The sequence below is a fragment of the Pseudophryne corroboree genome, chromosome 2, assembly GCF_028390025.1.
Source record: "Pseudophryne corroboree isolate aPseCor3 chromosome 2, aPseCor3.hap2, whole genome shotgun sequence".
Classification (NCBI taxonomy): Eukaryota; Metazoa; Chordata; class Amphibia; order Anura; family Myobatrachidae; genus Pseudophryne; species Pseudophryne corroboree.
The window spans coordinates 623,406,425-623,427,254 of record NC_086445.1 but is presented as its reverse complement, the minus strand read 5'-3'; the positions used below and the strand labels follow the sequence as shown (position 1 = coordinate 623,427,254).

At 41.4% G+C, this 20,830-nt stretch overlaps 1 protein-coding gene across 1 annotated transcript in view; it reads left to right on the top strand.

The window, feature by feature from the left end:
* ACACA (acetyl-CoA carboxylase alpha) overlaps positions 1-20,830 on the top strand; it is an 848,870-nt gene that overhangs the window by 407,376 nt on the left and 420,664 nt on the right. Inside the window, exons 31-34 of the mRNA XM_063951842.1 lie at positions 1,905-1,946; positions 4,016-4,231; positions 19,418-19,573; positions 20,332-20,535. Of these exons, the coding sequence (XP_063807912.1) occupies positions 1,905-1,946; positions 4,016-4,231; positions 19,418-19,573; positions 20,332-20,535 (618 nt within the window). The remainder of the gene's footprint in view (positions 1-1,904; positions 1,947-4,015; positions 4,232-19,417; positions 19,574-20,331; positions 20,536-20,830) is intronic.

Genomic DNA, 20,830 nt, shown 5'->3' with positions numbered 1-20,830 from the left:
CTTTAGATGCAGCTCATGGACAGATGTCCTGACATTTTCATTTAGAATATTATGGTATGAATCAGAATTCATTTTCCCATCAATGATGGCAAGTCGCCCTCATCCAGATGCAGCAAAACAAACCCAAATCATGATACCACCACCGTGTTTCACAGATGGTATGAGGTTTTTAAGCTGGAATGAAGCATAGAAAAGGTACCTTAGTAGTATATATGTCTGGTCTCCAAATTCAAGCATGTGCTGGTATGCCAGGTAAATCAGGTCTCATCTGTGCATCATAAGTAACCGTGGTATGTGCCATCAATATGCGCGTTTCACCCAGTAGTTTGGCTTGTTCACAGGTTATAAGTGTACCAGCCCAACTACCGGGGGAAACCGGTGGGAGCACACCAACATATGTTATATATTTGGGAAATTACAACCTGTTTGAGGATTTCCTGCACATTAAAGTTTATTTTTGGTTTCTTATGTATATGATACACATTGACTACTAATAGTCTGGTGCGGGGAATTTTTCTTCTTTTTCCTTAGATGTTTATAACCACTAAGCATATTTATTTTTATATCTGTATCTTTTAATACTATAACAACATAATAATTAAAATACAGGTTCATTTATTTTTAAGGTTATAACACATAGGGGGTAATTCTGAGTTGATCGCAGCAGCAAGTTTGTTAGCAATTGGGCAAAACCATGTGCACTGCAGGGGGGGGGGCAGATATAACATTTGCAGAGAGAGTTAGATTTGGGTGGGTTATATTGTTTCTGTGCAGGGTAAATATACTGGCTGCTTTATTTCTACACTGCAATTTAGATTTCAGTTTGAACACACCACACCCAAATCTAACTCTCTCTGCACATGTTATATCTGTCCCCCCTGTAGTGCACATGGTTTTGCCCAACTGCTAACAAATTTGCTGCTGCGATCAACTCAGAATTAGGCCCATAGACCCCAATTTATAATTTAATGTCCGTCCCAGTGCAAGCTACAATATCTGTTTTACAGTACATCTGGAAGTCCTGCAGCACGAGGCACATTCCCTAGTAGGGGAGCACTGGACATAATTACAACTAACAGAGTTGAATGTACACTTGTTGGCAGAACATGTCTTGTGTGTCTTTGCGCTGCACATGCTACAGAACTGAGCACAGTGACATAAGTAAGGGTAATACAGAGTCATGTCCATTTTGAATGCATACTGTATATGCTTACAACTGCTGAGGCGGAACATAGCATCCTTGTAGATGAAGTTCAGTGAGGGTGTATCGCCAGAACTACGGGCTATGCAGAATAAATTTGTCTGTTGAGGCGCTTATCTTTTGCACCCAGTAAAGGGTTAGTTCAAGAGTGCACTGATGATGATGATGAGGAGGAGAATCAAAGCAAGCGTAGGGATAGGGAATGGGTGCATCACAATATGCCTTCCACTCTGCCTATTGAGGAATATACACACTTCCATACATACATGCAGTAGAGTGCAGAGCAGCAGCACATACAGTGAAAACCTTTCTAATAAGTAATTGTCTTCATCTAAATCATAACAATAATTGATGCTGATGAGTTATGCCTTCAAAATGTACAGTATACCTATTACAGGATGTGTAACCTTCTATAAGATGTCATGCCAGAGAGACTTTTAATACCCTTATTGTCAGTCTATCAATCATTCATTTCTAAAACGTCATTTATTTCATAATAATGCTGTTTTGTTGGAATTGTTGTGTACAGAACACATGACTGCTATAACCTTTATTATTGCAGAAGTTTCTGTTTTTTTCTTGGTAGCACAAAAATTCATAATTATTGGAGATTGTGTATTTATATTACATATTATATTTAATATTATTAAAACTTAGTGCAGTGCACCTCTTTGAAATGGATAACAATTTTTCTCTTTTATAGAGAGAATTCCCAAAGTTTTTTACTTTCCGTGCAAGAAATAAGGTGAGGTCCACTTTATATGAATTTTGTTATTCAATTCTAATTCTAATTTGAGTGTGTATGGGTAATATGATGGACAAAGAGGTGCTTTATTGTGTAAACCACAATATGCAACCTTCTGAAAATGTCTCTGCAAGAGCCAGATGAGTACATTTTGGAGCTCCTGTGCATCTTCGTTTTCAGCTCCTACTGGAAACCGGAGCCTGTATCTACGAGCATGTTTATTCATCTAATCTAGTACGCAGACTGTGTGTGATTTTAACTGCTAAAATAAAAATTTATTACACCAGGAAGAGCCCCATTGTTTATCTTAATACAGAAATACTGTGCTCATGAGGATTTGGTAACTGAAAGGGGAGTCGGAGACACTGGAAGTCTTGGTGTTATGTTCAAGATTTAAAGGCTTCTTGCGGATACAGTTTAAAGAGAAGAATGTTGTCTCTCAAAGGAGCAGCACTTCTGCTTTGGGCTGCAATCTTCCTGGCACTTTACATATATTGTATGCATAATTTTGGTGTAATACCCTATAAAGTTTTTTGTTTTTTTTTGTATTTGTTTGTATAGATTTAATTTTCACAATTAAAACTACCCAGCTACAAATTCTCTAATAGTGAATATACTCTGTGTGCCAGGTGATTGCCAGATTGCGTTAATTTCAATAGGGATGTGTTTGTCATTCTGGGATAAATCGCTGTCTGCAGCAAATACATGCTAGAGGAGAGTCGCTGGTGTCACCCTACTCCACTGACCTTTTTTTTTCCCTGGATTAGTTTCTCTATTGTGGCAGAAAACATTTGAGGATGAGAGGCGAAATAGGGCAAGAGGATGAATTTCATACTATAATATATAGATGGGTATTGTTTAGGTTGTATGTAGTATATTTTGCTGAAAACTGAATGTACAATATTTTTTTGCTTTTATCCTTTACATTAATAATTTAACTGTCTAGAAAATGTCCTAAATATATTATTCCAATTTTCTTTTTAATTTTTAACTACAGATGTAGGCACGTTTCACTTGCTGCAATGTGGCATGCTGCGTGGTTTGCCAGGCTGCGACTATTACTGATTACTCCATTATTCCTAATGGAATTAATGGAGTGATTTCTGACTGTGAATAGTCCTCGCCCGCCATGCCATGCAACATACCACATTGCAGCAAAGATAAACATGGCTACATCTGTTGTCAAAAATAAGGAGAGCGCACCAGTGAATAATAATAAAAGGTAACACTTTACTATGTAAATATCCACGTACATGAAAGTTAAAATAGATGCACTTAGCCAGTTCTCCGATAACTGCCGCCTCGGGCTGAACCTTCTGCTGGCGGAGTATTTTTCACGGAGAAGTCGTCTGCTCTGTTCCAGACGGGAGACCGACTTCGTCTGCAGATGCAAGCCACGGCCAACGCGTTTCGTCACTACGGGACTTCGACGACGAAGTCCCGTAGTGACGAAACGCGTTGGGCGTGGCTTGCATCTGCAGACTAAGTCGGTCTCCCGTCTGGAACAGAGCAGACGACTTCTCCGTGAAAAATACTCCGCCAGCAGAAGGTTCGGCCCGAGGTGGCAGTTATTGGAGAACTGGCTAAGTGCATCTATTTTAACTTTCATGTACGTGGATATTTACATAGTAAAGTGTTACCTTTTATTATTATTCACTGGTGCGCTCTCCTTATTTTTGACAACATTTAGAAATCCCCAACTCCTGGCAGGAGTGGATGAGCGGGCACCACATGAGCTAACAAACTCTGGACTAACTGCAGTGTGCGCGGATCAAAATTCTACATATCTATGGCTACATCTGTATCTACCTATGTCATATCAGTTTAGAAACATACTGTACTACTGATTGGCCTGTGATTACAATAGCCAATCCTAGATCAGAGTACTTTTAGCTAACACACACGAGAACCTACACTTCACCTTGACGAATGATTGAATCAACATTAAAAGCTATTTTATTTTTATTCTATAATAAGTATTTGTATTTTGTTCAACAGATTGTCCATTATTTTTTTTAAAGTTTTTTTTCCCGCAGTCATTACTTACTATTCTGTATGTTTTTCCAAAGTTTGAAGAAGACAGAATATACAGACATTTGGAGCCCGCTCTTGCCTTCCAGTTAGAGCTGAACCGTATGAGAAACTTTGATTTGACAGCAATCCCATGTGCTAACCATAAAATGCACCTGTATTTGGGGGCTGCAAAGGTAGAAGAGGGAACTGAAGTGACAGATTATAGGTTCTTTGTCCGTGCAATTATCAGACATTCTGACCTAGTTACAAAGGTGAGTGTTTGTTTATTTAGTTTATACAAATTAACTGTTTGCATGTATGCAAACTTTCATCTACACAATTGAGGAGCTCAGTGAAAAACAGGCACATGCATACCTCTCACTTGCTCGGAGCAACAGTGAATAAGTGTTGTGCGCATGCCCAAAGTCTCTATTCACAGGAAAAATGGTGTAGGGGTATAGGCAGCTGCTCACAGAGCTCTGGACAAAGCAGTGGTTGTGACTTGTGGGCATGGCATTTCCCAGAATGCCATGCATCTTTATCTAGTCACCTGTTCAGGCAGGCGCTCCTTCGGTGAGCGACAGTCCTGAGTCCAGTTTTCAAAATGCTGGGAGGTACAGTGCATCCGGAAAGTATTCACAGCGCTTCACTTTTTCCACATTTCGTTATGTTACAGCCTTATTCCAAAATGGAATAAATTCAGATTTCCCCTCCAAATTCTACATACAATACCCCATAATGACGTGAAAAAAAGTTTTTTGAGATTTTTGCAAATTTATTAAGAATAAAAAAACTAAGAAATCACATGTACATAAGTATTCACAGCCTTTGCCATGAATCTCAAAATTGAGCTCATGTGCATCCTGTTTCCACTGATGTAACATAGTAACATAGTTGGAAAGGTTGATAAAACACCAGTAGTCCATCGAGTTCAACCTGAATTATATTATATTCCCTATTCTAATCTGGTTAAAGGCTATATCCTTGGATATCTTTTTCCGTTAGAAATTTATCTAACTCATTTTTAAACGCATTGACTGAGTCCGCCATTACAACCTTCTCTGGTCATCATTCTACAGCTTAATTGGAGTCCTCCTGTGGTAAATTCAGTTGATTGGACATGATTTAGAAAGGCACACACCTGTCTGTATAAGGTCCCACACTTGATAGTGCATGTCTGAGCACAAACCAAGCATGACATCAAAGGAATTGTCTGTAGACCTCCGAGACCGGATTGTCTCGAGGCACAAATCTGAGGAAGGGTACAGAAAAGTATCTGCTGCTTTGAAGGTCCCAATGAGCACAGTGGCCTCCATCATGCATAAATGGAAGACGTTCGGAACCACCAGGACTCTTCCTAGAGCTGGCCGGCCGTCTAAACTGAGTGATCGGGGGAGAAGGGCCCTAATCAGGGAGGTGACCAAAAACCTGATGGTCACTGTGTCAGAGCTACAGCATTTCTCTGTGGAGAGAGGAGAACCTTCCAGAAGGACAACCATCTCTGCAGCAATCCACCAATCAGGCCTGTATGGTAGAGTGGCCAGATGGAAGCCACTCCTTAGTAAAAAGCACATGGCAGCCTGCCTGGAGATTGCCAAAATGCACCTAAAGGACTCTCAGACCATGAGAAACAAAATTATCTGGTCTGTTGAGACAAAGATTGAACTGTTTGGCGTGAATGCCAGGCGTCATATTTGGATGAAACCAGGCACTGCTCATCACCAGGCCAATACCATCCCTACAGTGAAGCATGGTGGTGGCAGCATCATGCTGTGGGGATGTTTTTCAGCGGCAGGAACTGGGAGACTTGTCAGGATAGAGGGAAAAATGGATGCAGCAATGTACATAGACATCCTGGATGAAAACCTGCTCCAGAGCACGCTTGACCTCAGACTGGGTCGACGGTTCATCTTTCAGCAGGACAATGACCCTAAGCACACAGCCAAGATACCAAAAGAGTGTCTTTCAAGACAACTCTGTGAATGTCCTTGAGTGGCCCAGCCAGAGCCCAGACTTGAATCTGATTGAACATCTCTGGTGAGATCTGAAAGTGGCTGTGCACCGACGCTTCCCATCCAACCTGACGGAGCTTGAGAGGTGCTGCAAAGAGGAATGGGCGAAATTGCCCAAAGATAGGTGTGTGAAGCTTGCGGCATCATATTCAAAAAGACTTGAGGCTGTAATTGCTGCCAAAGGTGATTTTTTTATTTATTTTTATTGAGACATCATGGAAATCATAGTACAAGACAGAAAATGCAAAGATTATAAAAGTAATAATGCAGGGGGAATACAACTGTGAATTTTACAGTGGATTCATGTACATCTAACAATAAAGCCTTTTACATTTTGTACATTCAATTGTTTGGTTCAGTCATGGGATTACAAACAATATAGGTAGCCTTGAGGGGAGCCGCCGTTCACGTCCGCTCTCAAACCAAAGATACAGGTTGGTCCTGTACTGCCAATCTAGTTAGGTACCATGTGGTGTTTTTTAAGCTATTATGAATTTGTAGCCGTGTATTGAGGGGCAGAGTGGAGATATATGATTCCCAAAGATTAAAAAAACGATCTACTTGTTTACCTCTTTCTACAATGACCTCCACCCAGTCCATCCTGAATATATGGTGTAGTTTATTCAAGAATAATGGTATCTGAGGTGGCGTGTTATTTATCCATCCCTGTAGTATCGTCTTTTTCCCCGCCGCTATCAATAGTTTTTTACATTCCGATGGCATTCGGAGAGTGGGATCAATGATACCCAGTACAGCCCATTCGGGGGTCAATAGCACATAAGTTATTAACTTTGCCTCTGCATATCTTCTAACAAGATGCCAAAAATACTGTACAATCGGACATGCCCATAAACAGTGATAAGTATCTGCCTCACTCTGGTGACATTTTGGGCAAGAATGTGTGTCCGACGTTCCCATATGGAATCGTCGTAGCGGGGATAAATAAACGTTATGATACACATTAAGAAATAGTTCCGTGTACATGCTTGCTGGTAGAACCTTTCGGGAATAAGATAATGCCTTTTCCAGCATGGGTATTGTCAGTCTAGGAAAGTGGGCCAACCATTTAGACATGCCACCCACCACAGAGGCATGATCTAATATCGTCCTCAAAAAAGTATAGTGTATGGAAATGGCCTTATGACTTAGTACGGGACGTATTAAGAGACTATCTAGAGAGTTAGACCAGTCCCCCTCCGCAAAATGTGTAAGGACATGTCTGACGTAAAATTGTGTTTGCATAAATGGAAGGGGAAACGAAGCGACTACAACATGTCTCATTGAAACCTCCGAAAAGGTAAGCAGACGGTGGTCTTCCACTGATCTCAATGAGCGAATTGATACTATACCAGCCTCCCTCCACATCGCGAAGGGGTGGGCAGCCATGCCGTCCAAAAATTCCGGATTTTTAATCAGGGGCAGGTGTAAGGAGTGATACTGATTCAACTTCGCATTGTGGCACAGTATGTGCCACACTTTCCTAGTAGACCACAAGAGTGGGTTTGATTTAATATGGTCCAGTATGTCCCAGTCATGTTGGTGGAGAAAGCATGTTAAGTCAATGTTCGCTAGAAAATTTTGTTCTAGGGACGTGTTCGTGTATATAGAGCTGTTTTGCAGCCAGTCTCTTAAGTGTCTCAGAAGTGCAGCATGGTTGTAAACCACCACATCTGGAAAGTTGATACCTCCATTGGATTAGTTTACGCAAGGCGATGCGTGCCTGGCCCCCCTTCTATATGAAGGTTCTGATAAGTTTGTTAATCAGTTGTGCATCTTGTCTAGTCCGTAATATGGGAAGCGTTTGCAAAGGGTATAGTATGCGTGGTATAGCCACCATTTTCAGCAGGTTAGCCCTGCCTAAATATGACAGTGGAAGGCGTTCCCATCCCTTAATATCATCGGTTAGAGTGCGTATGGCCTTGTTTACGTTGAGTTTGTACAGTTATGACATATACCGCGGCACCATAGTACCCAGATATGTAATATGAGTTGATACCCAGTGCAAAGGAAAGTGTGAGGTCCAACGCGGACAGGTCACATTGACATATAACAATAACGCTTTAGATTTGTCCATATTAATACTGAAACCTGAAATGTGGCCAAATAATTTGATTTTTTCTAAGATCAAAGTGAGGGAGTGTTCAGGGTCAGATATATACAGAAGGATATCATCAGCAAAGGCTGACAGTTTAATTTCCTGTCCACCTACTTTTATACCCCGAAAAGCCGACCAATCCTGTAATGTCCTAAGTAATGGGTCCAGGGCCAGATTAAATAGCAGCGGCGATAGAGGGCATCCTTGACGGGTGCCCCTTTCTAAAAAAAACCGTTGGCCCCTGATCCCATTTATCAATAGAGAGGCGGATGGTTTGTTGTAGATAAAGCGTATGTAGTTAATAAAACCCGCATCAAAACCTCGTCTCTCAAACACAGCAAACAAATGTGGCCACAAGACCATATCAAAGGCCTTATTTGCATCGAGACTAAGAAGCATATTCGAGTCTGTACATGGAGATTGAGATGCAGCCACCGCCGCCAGTGCTATGCGGATTGCCTTAACCGCATGTCTGCCGGTCACAAAACCCATTTGTGTTGTGGTGAGGATATCGGGGAGAATGGATTGTAGCCGTAGCGCCATTATTTTAGCCAATAGTTTATAGTCGACATTCAACAGACTAATTGGTCTGTACGAGGAAAGGAAATTAGTGTCCTTACCCGGTTTTGGGGATAAGTGTAATAAACGCTTCATTAAAGAGAGGAGATGGAGAACTCTTTTCATGTATGGCTCAAAACAATTCTAATAGAGCGGGAACAATATGGGCCTGTAGCATGCGATAATAATCTCCCGACAGGCCATCTGGACCAGGGGATTTACCATGGGGCAAGTTGGAGATAGCAGTGTTAATTTCCTCCGCCGTTATATTACCCACAAGGGCTTCTCTCTGGTCCTGAGTCAAGGGGGGTAGTACCTCATCTGTGAGCATTTGTGTTTGTATGTCAGTATCTATTTGTGCTGAACTAAACAAAGACTGAAAATAAGTTTGGAATTGTGCTACTATTTCTTGAGATTTGGTAATGATGTGACCTGACATAGGGTGGTGTGTAGTGGTTATAGTATGTCATTTTTTAGGAGGTCGGGAAATGACCGCCAGTAATCTACCGGTCTTATTGCCCCATCTATAAAATGTATTTTTGGTAAAATCTAAGAAATGCTTCGCTTGGGTCGCCAAATAAGTTTCAAGTAGGCGTCTGGCCCTTTTGTACGCAGTGAGAGTGGTTTCCGTTGGTGTAGAAGTATAGGTTCGGAAAGCCATAGACATCGCTGCTTTTAACGCAGTGTATTCCATTTTGGATTCCTTTTTTTTCCAGGTGACATAGCTAATAATGTGACCCCTCATCACTGCCTTAGAGGCATTCCAGAAGATGTCGGGTCTATCCCAGTATTCTATATTTTCATCAACGTAGTTGGTCCAATGATATGTGAGATATAATTGAAAGTCCTCCGAGTCTGCCAGGTATTGTGGGAATCGCCAAATGCGATCTGTTGAATGCATATGAGGATGGGTTAAAGCTAACGTGACAGGGGCATGATCAGAGATCAATATGTCGAGTATATCCACCCCAGCAACCTGAGACATCAAGTCATCGGCAATTAGGAACTTGTCGATACGAGACAACGTCCCATGTACCAGTGACAGGTGGGTGGGTGTTTTGTCAGTAGGGTGCAGCAATCTCCATGGATCAGAAAGATCTAGTGAGTCTCGAAATGCCAGCAAGTGTCTGCTATGGGAGTCAGTAGTTCTCGGTACAATCGGTGATCTGTCAACTGTAGGGTTGTCCACCATGTTATAGTCTCCACCCACTAACAGGGAATAATTAGTTCTGCCTTGAAGAATGTGGGCGAGGTCTTGAATAAATATGTGCTTGTTAACATTTGGGGTGTACAGGTTGACAAGGGTGAATTTGGAATGAAAAAGCTCTGTATCCAATATTATGTATCTGCCCTCGGGATCAATGACTTCTGCCAAAACAGTAACAGGGAGATTCTTCCAAAAAAGTATAGCTACCCCTCTGGCTTTCGTGCGAAAGGGAGCAGCGATACAAGAACCAAGCCATAGAGCTTTTAATACGTTTTCTTCGCCCATCAGCCAGTGCGTTTCCTGTAAGAAAATCACATCTGGGTGAGAGTGTTTATGGTGCGTGGCCACCCGGCGTCATTTGACAGGGCAATTAAGGCCTCCGACATTCCAGGAAAGAAAATGTATAGGTTTTAGGGGTAGTACCTCAGACGAGGAAGAAATTATTGACGACATGGCTACCCAATCCCCACAGGACAATGAAGCACTTGACAGACAATCAGTAAAATCAGTTGTACAATGGCGGCTCCCCTCCCAATCCAATGTCCCCTGAATAGCATAGATTTCCACAGCATAAACACCAGTGTAACATAAAATGCAATGCACAGTCTTTGTAATCGAGATATCAATAGTGAACCATAATGACTCATAACACTATTTTCTAACATTTTCCTTAAAACCAAAACCATGGTGGGCACCAACTAGGCCTAGTGGTGCGCACACTGAACATTAACAAAAACAACCACCGAATCAAAAAGTAATTTTTTTTTGTTTTTAATTTTTTATAAATGTGCAAAAATAAAAAATAAAAAATTCATGTTGTTGTTTTTCGGTATTGTGTGTAGAATTTTGAGGGAAAAAATTAATTTATTCCAGTTTGGAATAAGGCTGTAACATAACAAAACGTGGAAAAAGTGAAGCGCTGTGAATACTTTCCGGATGCACTGTGTGCACATGCCACATCATGGTTTTTTCATTTTGTTACCATCAAGTACAGTAGCTTCTGCCATCTAGAGTCTACTCCACTAAATTCTAACATGGAGGCATATGTCTGTATCTCACCAGCAGCAGCATACAAGTCCCTGGTATTATATTTCACGGTATATCTAGCTGAAAAGGGGGCCCATGCTATTTGTGGGGGAGGGGATCAGTAGGATTTACCGATGATCAGAATGCCAGCTGTCAGTATACCGACAATGGCATCCCGATCGTCAGTATGCCGGCAGCGGGGTGAGCACAAAGAGGCCCCTTGCGGGCTCGGTGGCTCGCCACAGGTTCTGTTCCCACTCTTTGGGTGTCGTGGACACCCACGAGTGGGAATAGCCCCTGGTAGCCGGGATTCCTGACCGCCGGGATCCCGACTGCCGGCAACTTGACTGCATACCCTTGTGGTATGTCCCTTGTTTACACTGAGTCCTTCTATTAGGTTTTTTGTCTGTTTTTACCTTACATATTCAAATACATACAGCCTTAAATCTATTATTTAGATGTGTCTGGAGCATATATGCTGCAATTATCATCAATTCATAAAGAGCACGGTCTTGTATTGTATAGAAATGTATTTTGAAGATATGTGTAACCCAAAATATAATGCATCGCAGAGGGATGTACTTGTCATGCATCTGTAAGACCATGAACAGGCTCTGCACAAATGGCACGCCTTAAATACTGGCATGCAGCCTCTGCTGGTCTAGACCATATTATTTTGTCTGGGAACTGATTTTTCAGACAATCAGTTAATGGAGCTGCCCTAGTGGCAAAATCACGAATGAATTTGCGGTAGTAACCCGCCAGACCAAGGAATGTTCTAAGCTGGGATTACATTTGGGTTTAGGCCATGTGAGGACCTCCTCCACCTTACTGGGCTGAGGTTTTATCTGCCCTCTGACTACAATGTATCCTAAATATTTCGCCTCCACCATTCCAATGGCATACTTCTCAGGATAAGCAGTAAACCCATGTGCCCGTAAAGACTGTAACACTTCCTTTACCCTTGGAATGTGTGACTCCTAGTCAGAACTAAAGAAGACTAAATCATCTAGATATGCAGCTGCATATTCTCTGTGAGGTTGCAGCAACTTGTTCATAGCTCTCTGGAAAGTTGCCGGCGCTCCATACAAACCAAACGGCAGTAGTTTATACTAAAATAAGCCCTGTGGGGTAGAGAAGGCTGTTTTGGTCTTAGCAGTCTCAGTTAAAGTAATCTGCCAATACCCTTTTCTCAAATTCAGAGTGGTAAGATACTGGTTGTTTGCTAGGTTCTCCACCAGCTGGTCAACCTGTGGCATAGGGTAGGAATCAAACTGCAAAACTTTATTTAACTTGCGAAAATCAATGCATAATCTTAAAGCACCTGAAGGCTTAGGCACTAAGACAATGTGATTATTCCATTTGCTATTTGGTTCCTCTATGACCCTTGGCGCAGCATCTCCTCTACTTCTCATTTGACTGCTGCCTGCTTTGCCTCTGGTATACGGTATGGCCTCGGTGTTATTACTATCCCGGGATGAGTAACAATATCATGCTGGATGAATTGGGTTTTCCCCGAAATGGCAGAGAACACATTCTGGTATCATGTCACTAAGTTCACCACTTCATGTTTCTGGCTAGGATTAAGGGTATCTTAAGTAGACAAAAATATATAGCACAGAGAGCGCAGAGATCATAAATTATATTGATTTTAATACTTCAAGAAAGATTAAAATACATTTAAAACAAATATACTATGTAGCCACCATAGTCCATATGACCATACCCCTAGATTGTATATTGCTAATTAATTATCTGACTGTCCATATCCACCAGGGGATATATTAATTTCAGCCGTATCTTCAATGGGCACCTGACATTCTTGGGTTTTCTTAGCCACCAGTGAGTGCTGACCAGTAATCTTTTTCCAGGGTTTTCATAGGTTTACATGGTAGATTTGTACCTCCTTCCTTCTACCCTCCTGTCAAACTCTATAATTTACAGGTCCCACTGTCTCTATAACTTCACAAGGGCCTCGCCATTGAGCATATAATTTATTCTCACTGGTAGGTACAAGAACCAGTACCTTGTCTCCCGGTTTAAAAGACCTGCGTTGTCCGGACCGCGTCCGTTGGCTCGCCCCCTCCCACCCGGGGACTGCCTCTGCCTGTTATGTTAATCAGGCAGAGGCAATCGCATGCTTTTAGCATCTCACTGGGCTCCCGGGGTGTGTGAGCGCACTCCACATAGGGCTTCAGACTGCGATCACTGACGCAGCGATCCAGTTTGAATTAGGCCCATAATCCACTACTACTAGTAAGTATTGATGCCCTTGAGCAGATTTTTCCACTGCCCTATTAGATCTTTACCAATTCTCTCAAAAGGCACAGAAATGACAGGGAGGGGAACCAGGGGCGCTCTAAACCTGTTTTGTACCTACGGTCTAATAACTGTATAGCATGGTCCAGAGCAACAATTTCTACTATGTTTGGCACTGTACTCTGACTGTAGCTACGCTTTACTCAGTTTGGCTAGCTTGGCCAGCTGAACTCTTGGAGGCTCAGATGGGTTCAGCTGCCAATCATGGAACTTCTGGACTTGACCCGTCACCACAACCCTTCTGAGTATGGCCTTCTTTACACGAGGATATGAGCTAGCTTCAGCTACAGTCAGGTCGATATAAGTTTGCTGTGATTCCCCAGAAAGATAGGGAGCTAACATGGCAGCTCATTCCTCCTCTGGCCATTTTAAACGTGCGGCAGTACGTTCAAAAGTGCATAGAAATGCCTTAATATCATCTGAGGCTGTACATTTTAGCAAAACCTCACGATCCTACCAACCTTTTCTTATTTCCTTCATCTGTTCATGCAGTAGCTGGATCTGAGTTTGCTGGCCTGTAGCCAATTCAGCAAACACCTTAAAAAAATCCTCCATTTTGTTCTGCTGATACACAAATTTTTCAGGCCTAATTATCTGACCTGAGTAAGCCAGTTTCCCAGCACTGCATATCATTCCCTGGGCTTAGAGCCCTATACACAGGAATTAGTAACCGCTGTATAGAGTGCACACTCACCAAACTGCCAGATGCCAGACTCTGCTCTCTCTTGGATCCTTTGCTGCGTAGTAGCCTCCAGCAAAGGCCACACGTTGGGTGCCAAATGTGACAAGAAATGACATATACAGGATGAAAAGTCCATCACTCTCTAGAATCAGCACTGAGCGTATATTAACATAGCAGGGGAAGCATACATGTTTTTGTGTCCTTCACCCAACTGCACCCTAGCTACACTCTGCAACAGATAACATTTGTGTTTGGAAATTGGTTCAAAATAATTTTACCATTTTAAGTTGAAAATGTTGTTGCTTACTATTGTAAAGCTGGGTTTCAGTATTCTGGGTTCTCCCAGGGTCACCGCTGTTTGTCTCCCAAGGTGGGAGTGTCATCAAGGATGAAGCGCTCTGTCTCTTTGGCTCATCTGCGAAAAGCAGTGGTGAGGATGGGCAGCATTGCGCACTTCTTCTTTGGCTGCTGTTTTCTATTGATGTGGCCTATAAACTTCTACTATAGTAACATAGTATCTAAGGTTGAAAAAAGACAATTGTCCATCGAGTTCAACCTATTTGTGGTCTCCTATGCACGATTATTTTGTATAAAATTTTGACTGAAGTTGATGACTGCCGTTACGTTTTACCCCTTTTTTTTAATAATAACCATAGTGCGTGATTATGCCCCGTAACTCTGGATATCCTTATCCATTAGGAATTTATCTAACCCTTTCTTAAAGGTGTTGACTGAGTTGGCCATTACAACTCCCTCAGGCAGGGAATTCCAAACATGTATCGTCCTTACCGTAAAAAAAACCTTTACGCCGTATTGTGCGGAATATCCTCTCTAACCTGAGTGAGTGTCCACGAGTTCTCTGTGTTGATCTAACCAAAAACAGGTCCTGCGCAAGATCTGTATATTGTCCCCTTATATATTTGTAAATGTTGATCATGTCCCCTCTTAATCTCTTTTCCAGTGTAAACATGCCTAGTCTTGCAAGCCTTTCCTCGTATTCCAGCATCTCCATACCCTTAATTAGTTTGGTCGCCCGCCTTTGAACCTTTTCTAGCTCCAGGATATCCTTTTTCTAGTAAGGTGCCCAGAATTGTACACAGTATTCAAGGTGTGGCCTCACAAGTGATTTATATAATGGGAGTATAATACTCTCGTCCCAAGCATCAATTCCCCGTTGTATGCATGCTAATATCTTATTAGCCTTCTTTGCTGCAGTCCTACTTTGGGTACTACTGCTTAGTTTGCTATCTATGAGGACACCTAAGTCCTTTTCCAGTACAGAATCCCCTAATTTTACCCCATTTAGTAGGTAGGTGTTATTTTTGTTCTTGTTACCACAGTGCATTACCTTACACTTGTCTGTATTGAAGCGCATTCTCCATTTTGCTGCCAAAGCTTCTAGTTTAACTAAGTCGTTCTGAAGCAACTCAGCATCCCCCTCCGCATTTATAACTTTACACAATTTGGTATCATCTGCAAAAATTGACACCATGCTCTCTAGACCTTCTGTTAGGTCGTTAATGAAAATAATGAACAATAGCGGTCCTAATACTGAGCCTTGCGGCACACCACTTAGCACTTCAGTCCAAGTTGAAAAAGATCCATTAACCACAACGCGCTGCTCCCTATTATTTAACCAGTTTTTGACCCAAGTGCATATTGTGCTTCCTAGCCCTGATTATTGTAGCTTGTAGATAAGTCTCATGTGTGGTACAGTGTTGAATGCTTTGGCAAAATCTAAAAAGATTACATCCACCTCTTTACCCTGATCTAGGTTTGCGCTTACTGTTTCATAAAAGCCAAGTAAGTTGGTTTGACAGGATCTGTCCTTCATAAACCTATGTTGATTCCTTTTAATTACCTTATTGACTTCAAGGAACTTCTGAATACTATCTTAGTCTTACATCTATAGTGGGGAAAGTATTGGAAGGTATTCTAACTGGTCTATAATTACCTGGTACAGCTTTACTTCCCTTTTTGAATATAGGCACTACTTCCGCTATACGCCAGTCTTTGGGAACCATACCTGATATTACTGAATCCTTAAAGATCAAAAATAGCGGTTTTGCAAGTTCAGAGTGAAGCTCAATTAGAACCCTTGGGTGAATACCATCGGGACCTGGTGACTTATTAATCTTTAAATGTTTTAATCGGTCACAGACTACTTCCTCGCTTAAATAAGTACCTATCAGTGGGATATTCTCATTATTGTTAGTCCCTGAATTGGGTCCTCTCTAGTAAATACTGTTGAAAAAAACTCATTTAGTGTGTCCGCTATGTCATTATAATTTTTGCTTAAGACTCCCAACTTGTCTTTTAAGGGGCCTATACTCTCCTTCTTTAATCTCTTGCTATTAATGTATTTAAAGAATTTTTTGGGATTCGCTTTACTTTCCTTTGCTACTAGTTTTTCAGTTTCTACTTTAGCCGCTCTTATTTCCTCTTTGCATATTTTGTTACATTCCTTATAGTGCTGAAATGACTCTGCTTCCCCATCAGATTTGTATTTTTTAAATGCTCGCCTTTTCTTGCCCATAAGTTCCTTTATCTTTTTGTTAAGCCACATCGGTTTATGATTTTTATTACTTTTTTTGCTGCTCGTAGGAATAAATTTGAGTGTATTTTTAGCTAGCAGGAATTTTAGTACCTCCCATTTCTCCGTAGTATTTTTTCCTAAAAACAAACCTTCCCCTTCAATATCCCTGAAAAATACCCTCATCTTTTCAAAATTCGCTTTGCTAAAGTTTAGAGTCCTAGTTGAGCCAGTATAGGGCTGTTTATGAAAACTGATATTGAATGTGACCATATTGTGGTCGCTGTTTCCTATGGGTTCCCCTACTATAATACCCGATACCAAAGCCCCATTGTTTGTTAATACCAGGTCTAAGATTGCATTGTACCTAGTTGGTTCCTCAATTATTTGAACTAAGTAGTTATCATTAGTTGAACTAAGTAGTTATCATTAGTTGAACTAATGGATAATGATAAACAGATGGAGTTTACCAATGCAGTGTTGCCAAACACAGTGTAGCAGAGGTTGTAGTATGGCCACTCGATTCATGCAGCCACACTGTTATGACTGGTTTGGTTGTGATCTCTGGAGAATTTCTTGCGCAGGGATTTCAGTTTTTTTCACGACCTGCTGTTATGACCTCTATATACCCCAGAAAGCCAGGATTTTTTTATATATTTTTGTAGACTACAGCATCCTTCATCAAGCCAGCCATCTGCCAACATACAGATGTGTCCTCATACACCTTGCCTCAATACGCCACAGTGTGAGGTACCTGCCATGTCCTGTGCAATTCTGTTAATGCTGGACGTTTTTTTTTTTTTTTTTTAAGCACAAAATGTGTCTTAGTCACAACACAATGCAACTAGGATGCACAAGGAGACTGTTCTGGTTAATTTGATATATGCCACTTGTATATTTTGTGTGACTGAGTCTGTATACATAGCAGAATAGAAAAAGCTGCAGCTGGTACATTGTAGCACTATGTGTATGGATTCAGAGACTCAATTGCACACAGATATACAAGTGCCATATATCAAATTAATCAGCAGAGTCTCCTTGTGCCTCCTAGTCACATTGCTTTATGAATAAGACATTTTTTTTGGGGGGGGGGGCGGGAAAGATGCGGAAAAAAACCTCCCGATGCTAGAAGATTCTCATGTGCCCTGGCGTGCAAAGAGAGGCTGTTTGGTGTGACCGCTGCAAAGATGGATGGGGACATATCTGTATCTCCTCCTCTCCCTTTATATTGAGCAGCTCCCTCATCTCCTCATCAGACCAGGTGGACATGGGTTGCTCTGTTTCTTCTGCGTATCTAGCCCTCTGCAGCAGCATGTACCTCCATCTACTGTTTGTGTCTGCAGGCTTTTGGCAGATGACATTACCTGCCAATGCCGAGGAAGCAGCAATCAGCAGCTTTTGTGTTGATCCGGGTCCTAAAATCGGGACACGGTCATTAGGTCGACCACACTTGGGTCGACAGTCATTAGGTCGATATGCATTAGGTCGACATGGTCACTAGGTCGACGTGTACTAGGTTGACATGGAAAAGGTCGGCGTGCATTTTTCACTTTTTTTTTTCTTTTCATTTTTTTTAAACTTTTTTATACTTTACAATACACGTGGACTACGATTGGGAACACGGTGCACTAATTGGGGTTCCCCGTCACTTTACGAAGAAAACGACACCCAAAAAAGTAAAACAAAACCCCATGTCGACCTTGTTCATGTCGACCTAATGACCATATCGACCAAATGCATGTCGACCAATAGTGGTCGACCTACTGACCACATTAAACCCTTCTCGCTACCCATGTCGTAATGCCGGGGATCTAGACCAGGGTTGACCCTTTCACACAGAGTCGTGACCTGGCAGTAACCAGTTTTTCAGGTAGTGTTAAAGGGGTATAAATTGCAGTGTAAAAAGAAAGCTAAATGCAAAAGCAGACAGTATATACACTGTACGCAAAAATAATACATGAATTTGCATCCCTTCAGTTGCAACATGGTTTCTCCAGGTGCCAAGTTAAGCTTGGAACACACCAGACGATGTGTATACCCAGCCGACAGGACGACCGATATAATGATACATCGGCTGTCCCTTGCACATTGGGGGTCATTCCAAGTTGATCGCTCGCTAGCAACTTTTTGCAGCGCTGCGATCAAGTTAAATCTCGGCAAAACTGCGCATGCGTATGCACCACAATGCACGCGCGTCATATGGGTACAAAGAGGATCGGTGCTGGGCGATGGATTTAACAAAGAATTCATTCGCTCGGCTGATCGCAAGAAGATTGACAGAAAGAAGGCGTTTATGTGTGTCAACTGATCGTTTTCTGGGAGTGTTTGGAAAAACGCAGGCATGTCCATGCGTTTGCAGGGCGGGTATCTGACGTCAATCCGGGACCAAAAAGACTGAAGTGATCGCAGCAGCTAAGTAATTCCAGAGCTACTCAGAAACTGCAAAAATCTTTTTTGTGCCGTCGGCTGCAAAAGCGTTTGCACACTTGCAAAGCGAAAATACACTCCCCATAGGCGGCGACTATCTGATCGCAGTACAGCAAAAAGTTGCGAGCGATCAACTCTGAATGACCCCCACTATGCAATGTCATGAAAGATGAAAAGATACCTCGTTCATTACTCTGCATGGCGCCACAAACAATATCTTCTGATCTGACTGCACTGCAGTCAGATGAGAAGATGCGATGAACAACATACGGGAGTGTGCAATAGTGCGTACACACTGTACAATGTGGACAATTTGTTGTTCCGATTCAGCTCAAAAGACAAATTGTCTGATATATATCGTTTAGTGTGTACCCGGTTTCACTTTGTTTTTTTTTGCTTTACTCCCAACTCTGTATCAGCCCCAGTTTCTTTACAGAGATGTTTTCTGTTTTGTTGTGCTGTTTTTCATTATGCGCAATCATTTATGAAAAGTCTAGTTGCATGATAATGGACAATGTAACTGAGCACTCTGGCTTTACTATATATAGTGAAAGTTGGCATACACAGTACAATGTTTCTTTTGTGTCTTTATATGACAGGAAGCTTCATTTGAGTACCTTCAGAATGAAGGTGAGCGCCTCCTGTTAGAAGCTATGGATGAACTGGAAGTGGCCTTTAACAACACCAATGTGCGCACTGACTGTAACCATATATTTTTAAACTTTGTACCGACTGTTATCATGGATCCTTCGAAGGTATGCCTGAAAGTGTATTTTTCTGATTTCTATATTTTGTGAAAAGCATTGTGGAATGAAAGCACATTCTTTGTTAGCAAAAGAAGAAAAAGAATCTACCATATTTAAAGGTGCCTTACATGTAAGCTATTACATGCCTGTGCCTTATTACACCCTGCAGCATTAAGTCCAATTTGGCATATTGTATTTTGGGACTAACACAATACATTATGGCTACTCCTACTTCATATTCTCCCTTTCCAAGGTCCAATGAAGTGTGATATTTTTTTGTTTTTTGTTATACTCCGATTGCTGCTGTGTAGATCTATCTGCAAGCCAAACAAATTATGCTGTCTACAGTCGTTACAGATCTCAATGGTGTCACTGACCTGGGGCATAAGATAAAATATTAGATCCATATGTCCTATGAGACAGTGACTATTACCTGGACTCCCAAGAGGCATCTAATGAGGTCTCCTAAATTTAAAATCAAGATCCTTGAGAATAGAAGTTAATCCTGGGTGGAGTTAATCTGTAATTCTGTAATATATATTTGCTATGTGACAATAGGGTTAAAAAATTATTGTATAACAGTAATTAATTTGCGTTTCAAGCTACAAATCAGGGCTGTGTAATGTCTTATTTGCAGAACCTAGATTTGAAATCGTATTTTGTGGTTGACTCCCAGTTAATTGTTGGCTTATAAATTAGTAATGGTGATTGTTTCATGTGACGCTAACTTTATTTTTTTATGTCTACTGTACCTTATATCTCTAAAGATTGAGGAATCTGTGCGAAGCATGGTCATGCGCTATGGAAGTCGACTGTGGAAATTACGTGTCCTACAAGCTGAATTAAAAATAAACATCCGTTTAACACCAACAGGAAAGCAAATTCCAATACGTCTCTTTTTGACAAATGAATCTGGCTACTACTTGGACATCAGCTTATACAAAGAGGTGACAGACTCCAGAACTGCACAGGTAAGGAAAAAAGTGCAACCATCCAAAACATCAAAAGCAAAAAGAGACCTTAATGATAAAGAGCGTGATTATATGCATCTTTCAAAAAATGTCACTGTTCAAAAACTGAAAATGTAAATTCTTTAAAGAAGAAAAAAAAATCTTACAGTTATTGAAGCTGTAATGGTTAATAACAAAGATATCATTAATTGTCTAACCATATACAAGCATGGCATTGCCTAATGGGTATGATTCCAACCATAGCACTATGTGGAGTTTCTGTAATCTCCCTGTGATTGCATGGGTTTACCCCGAG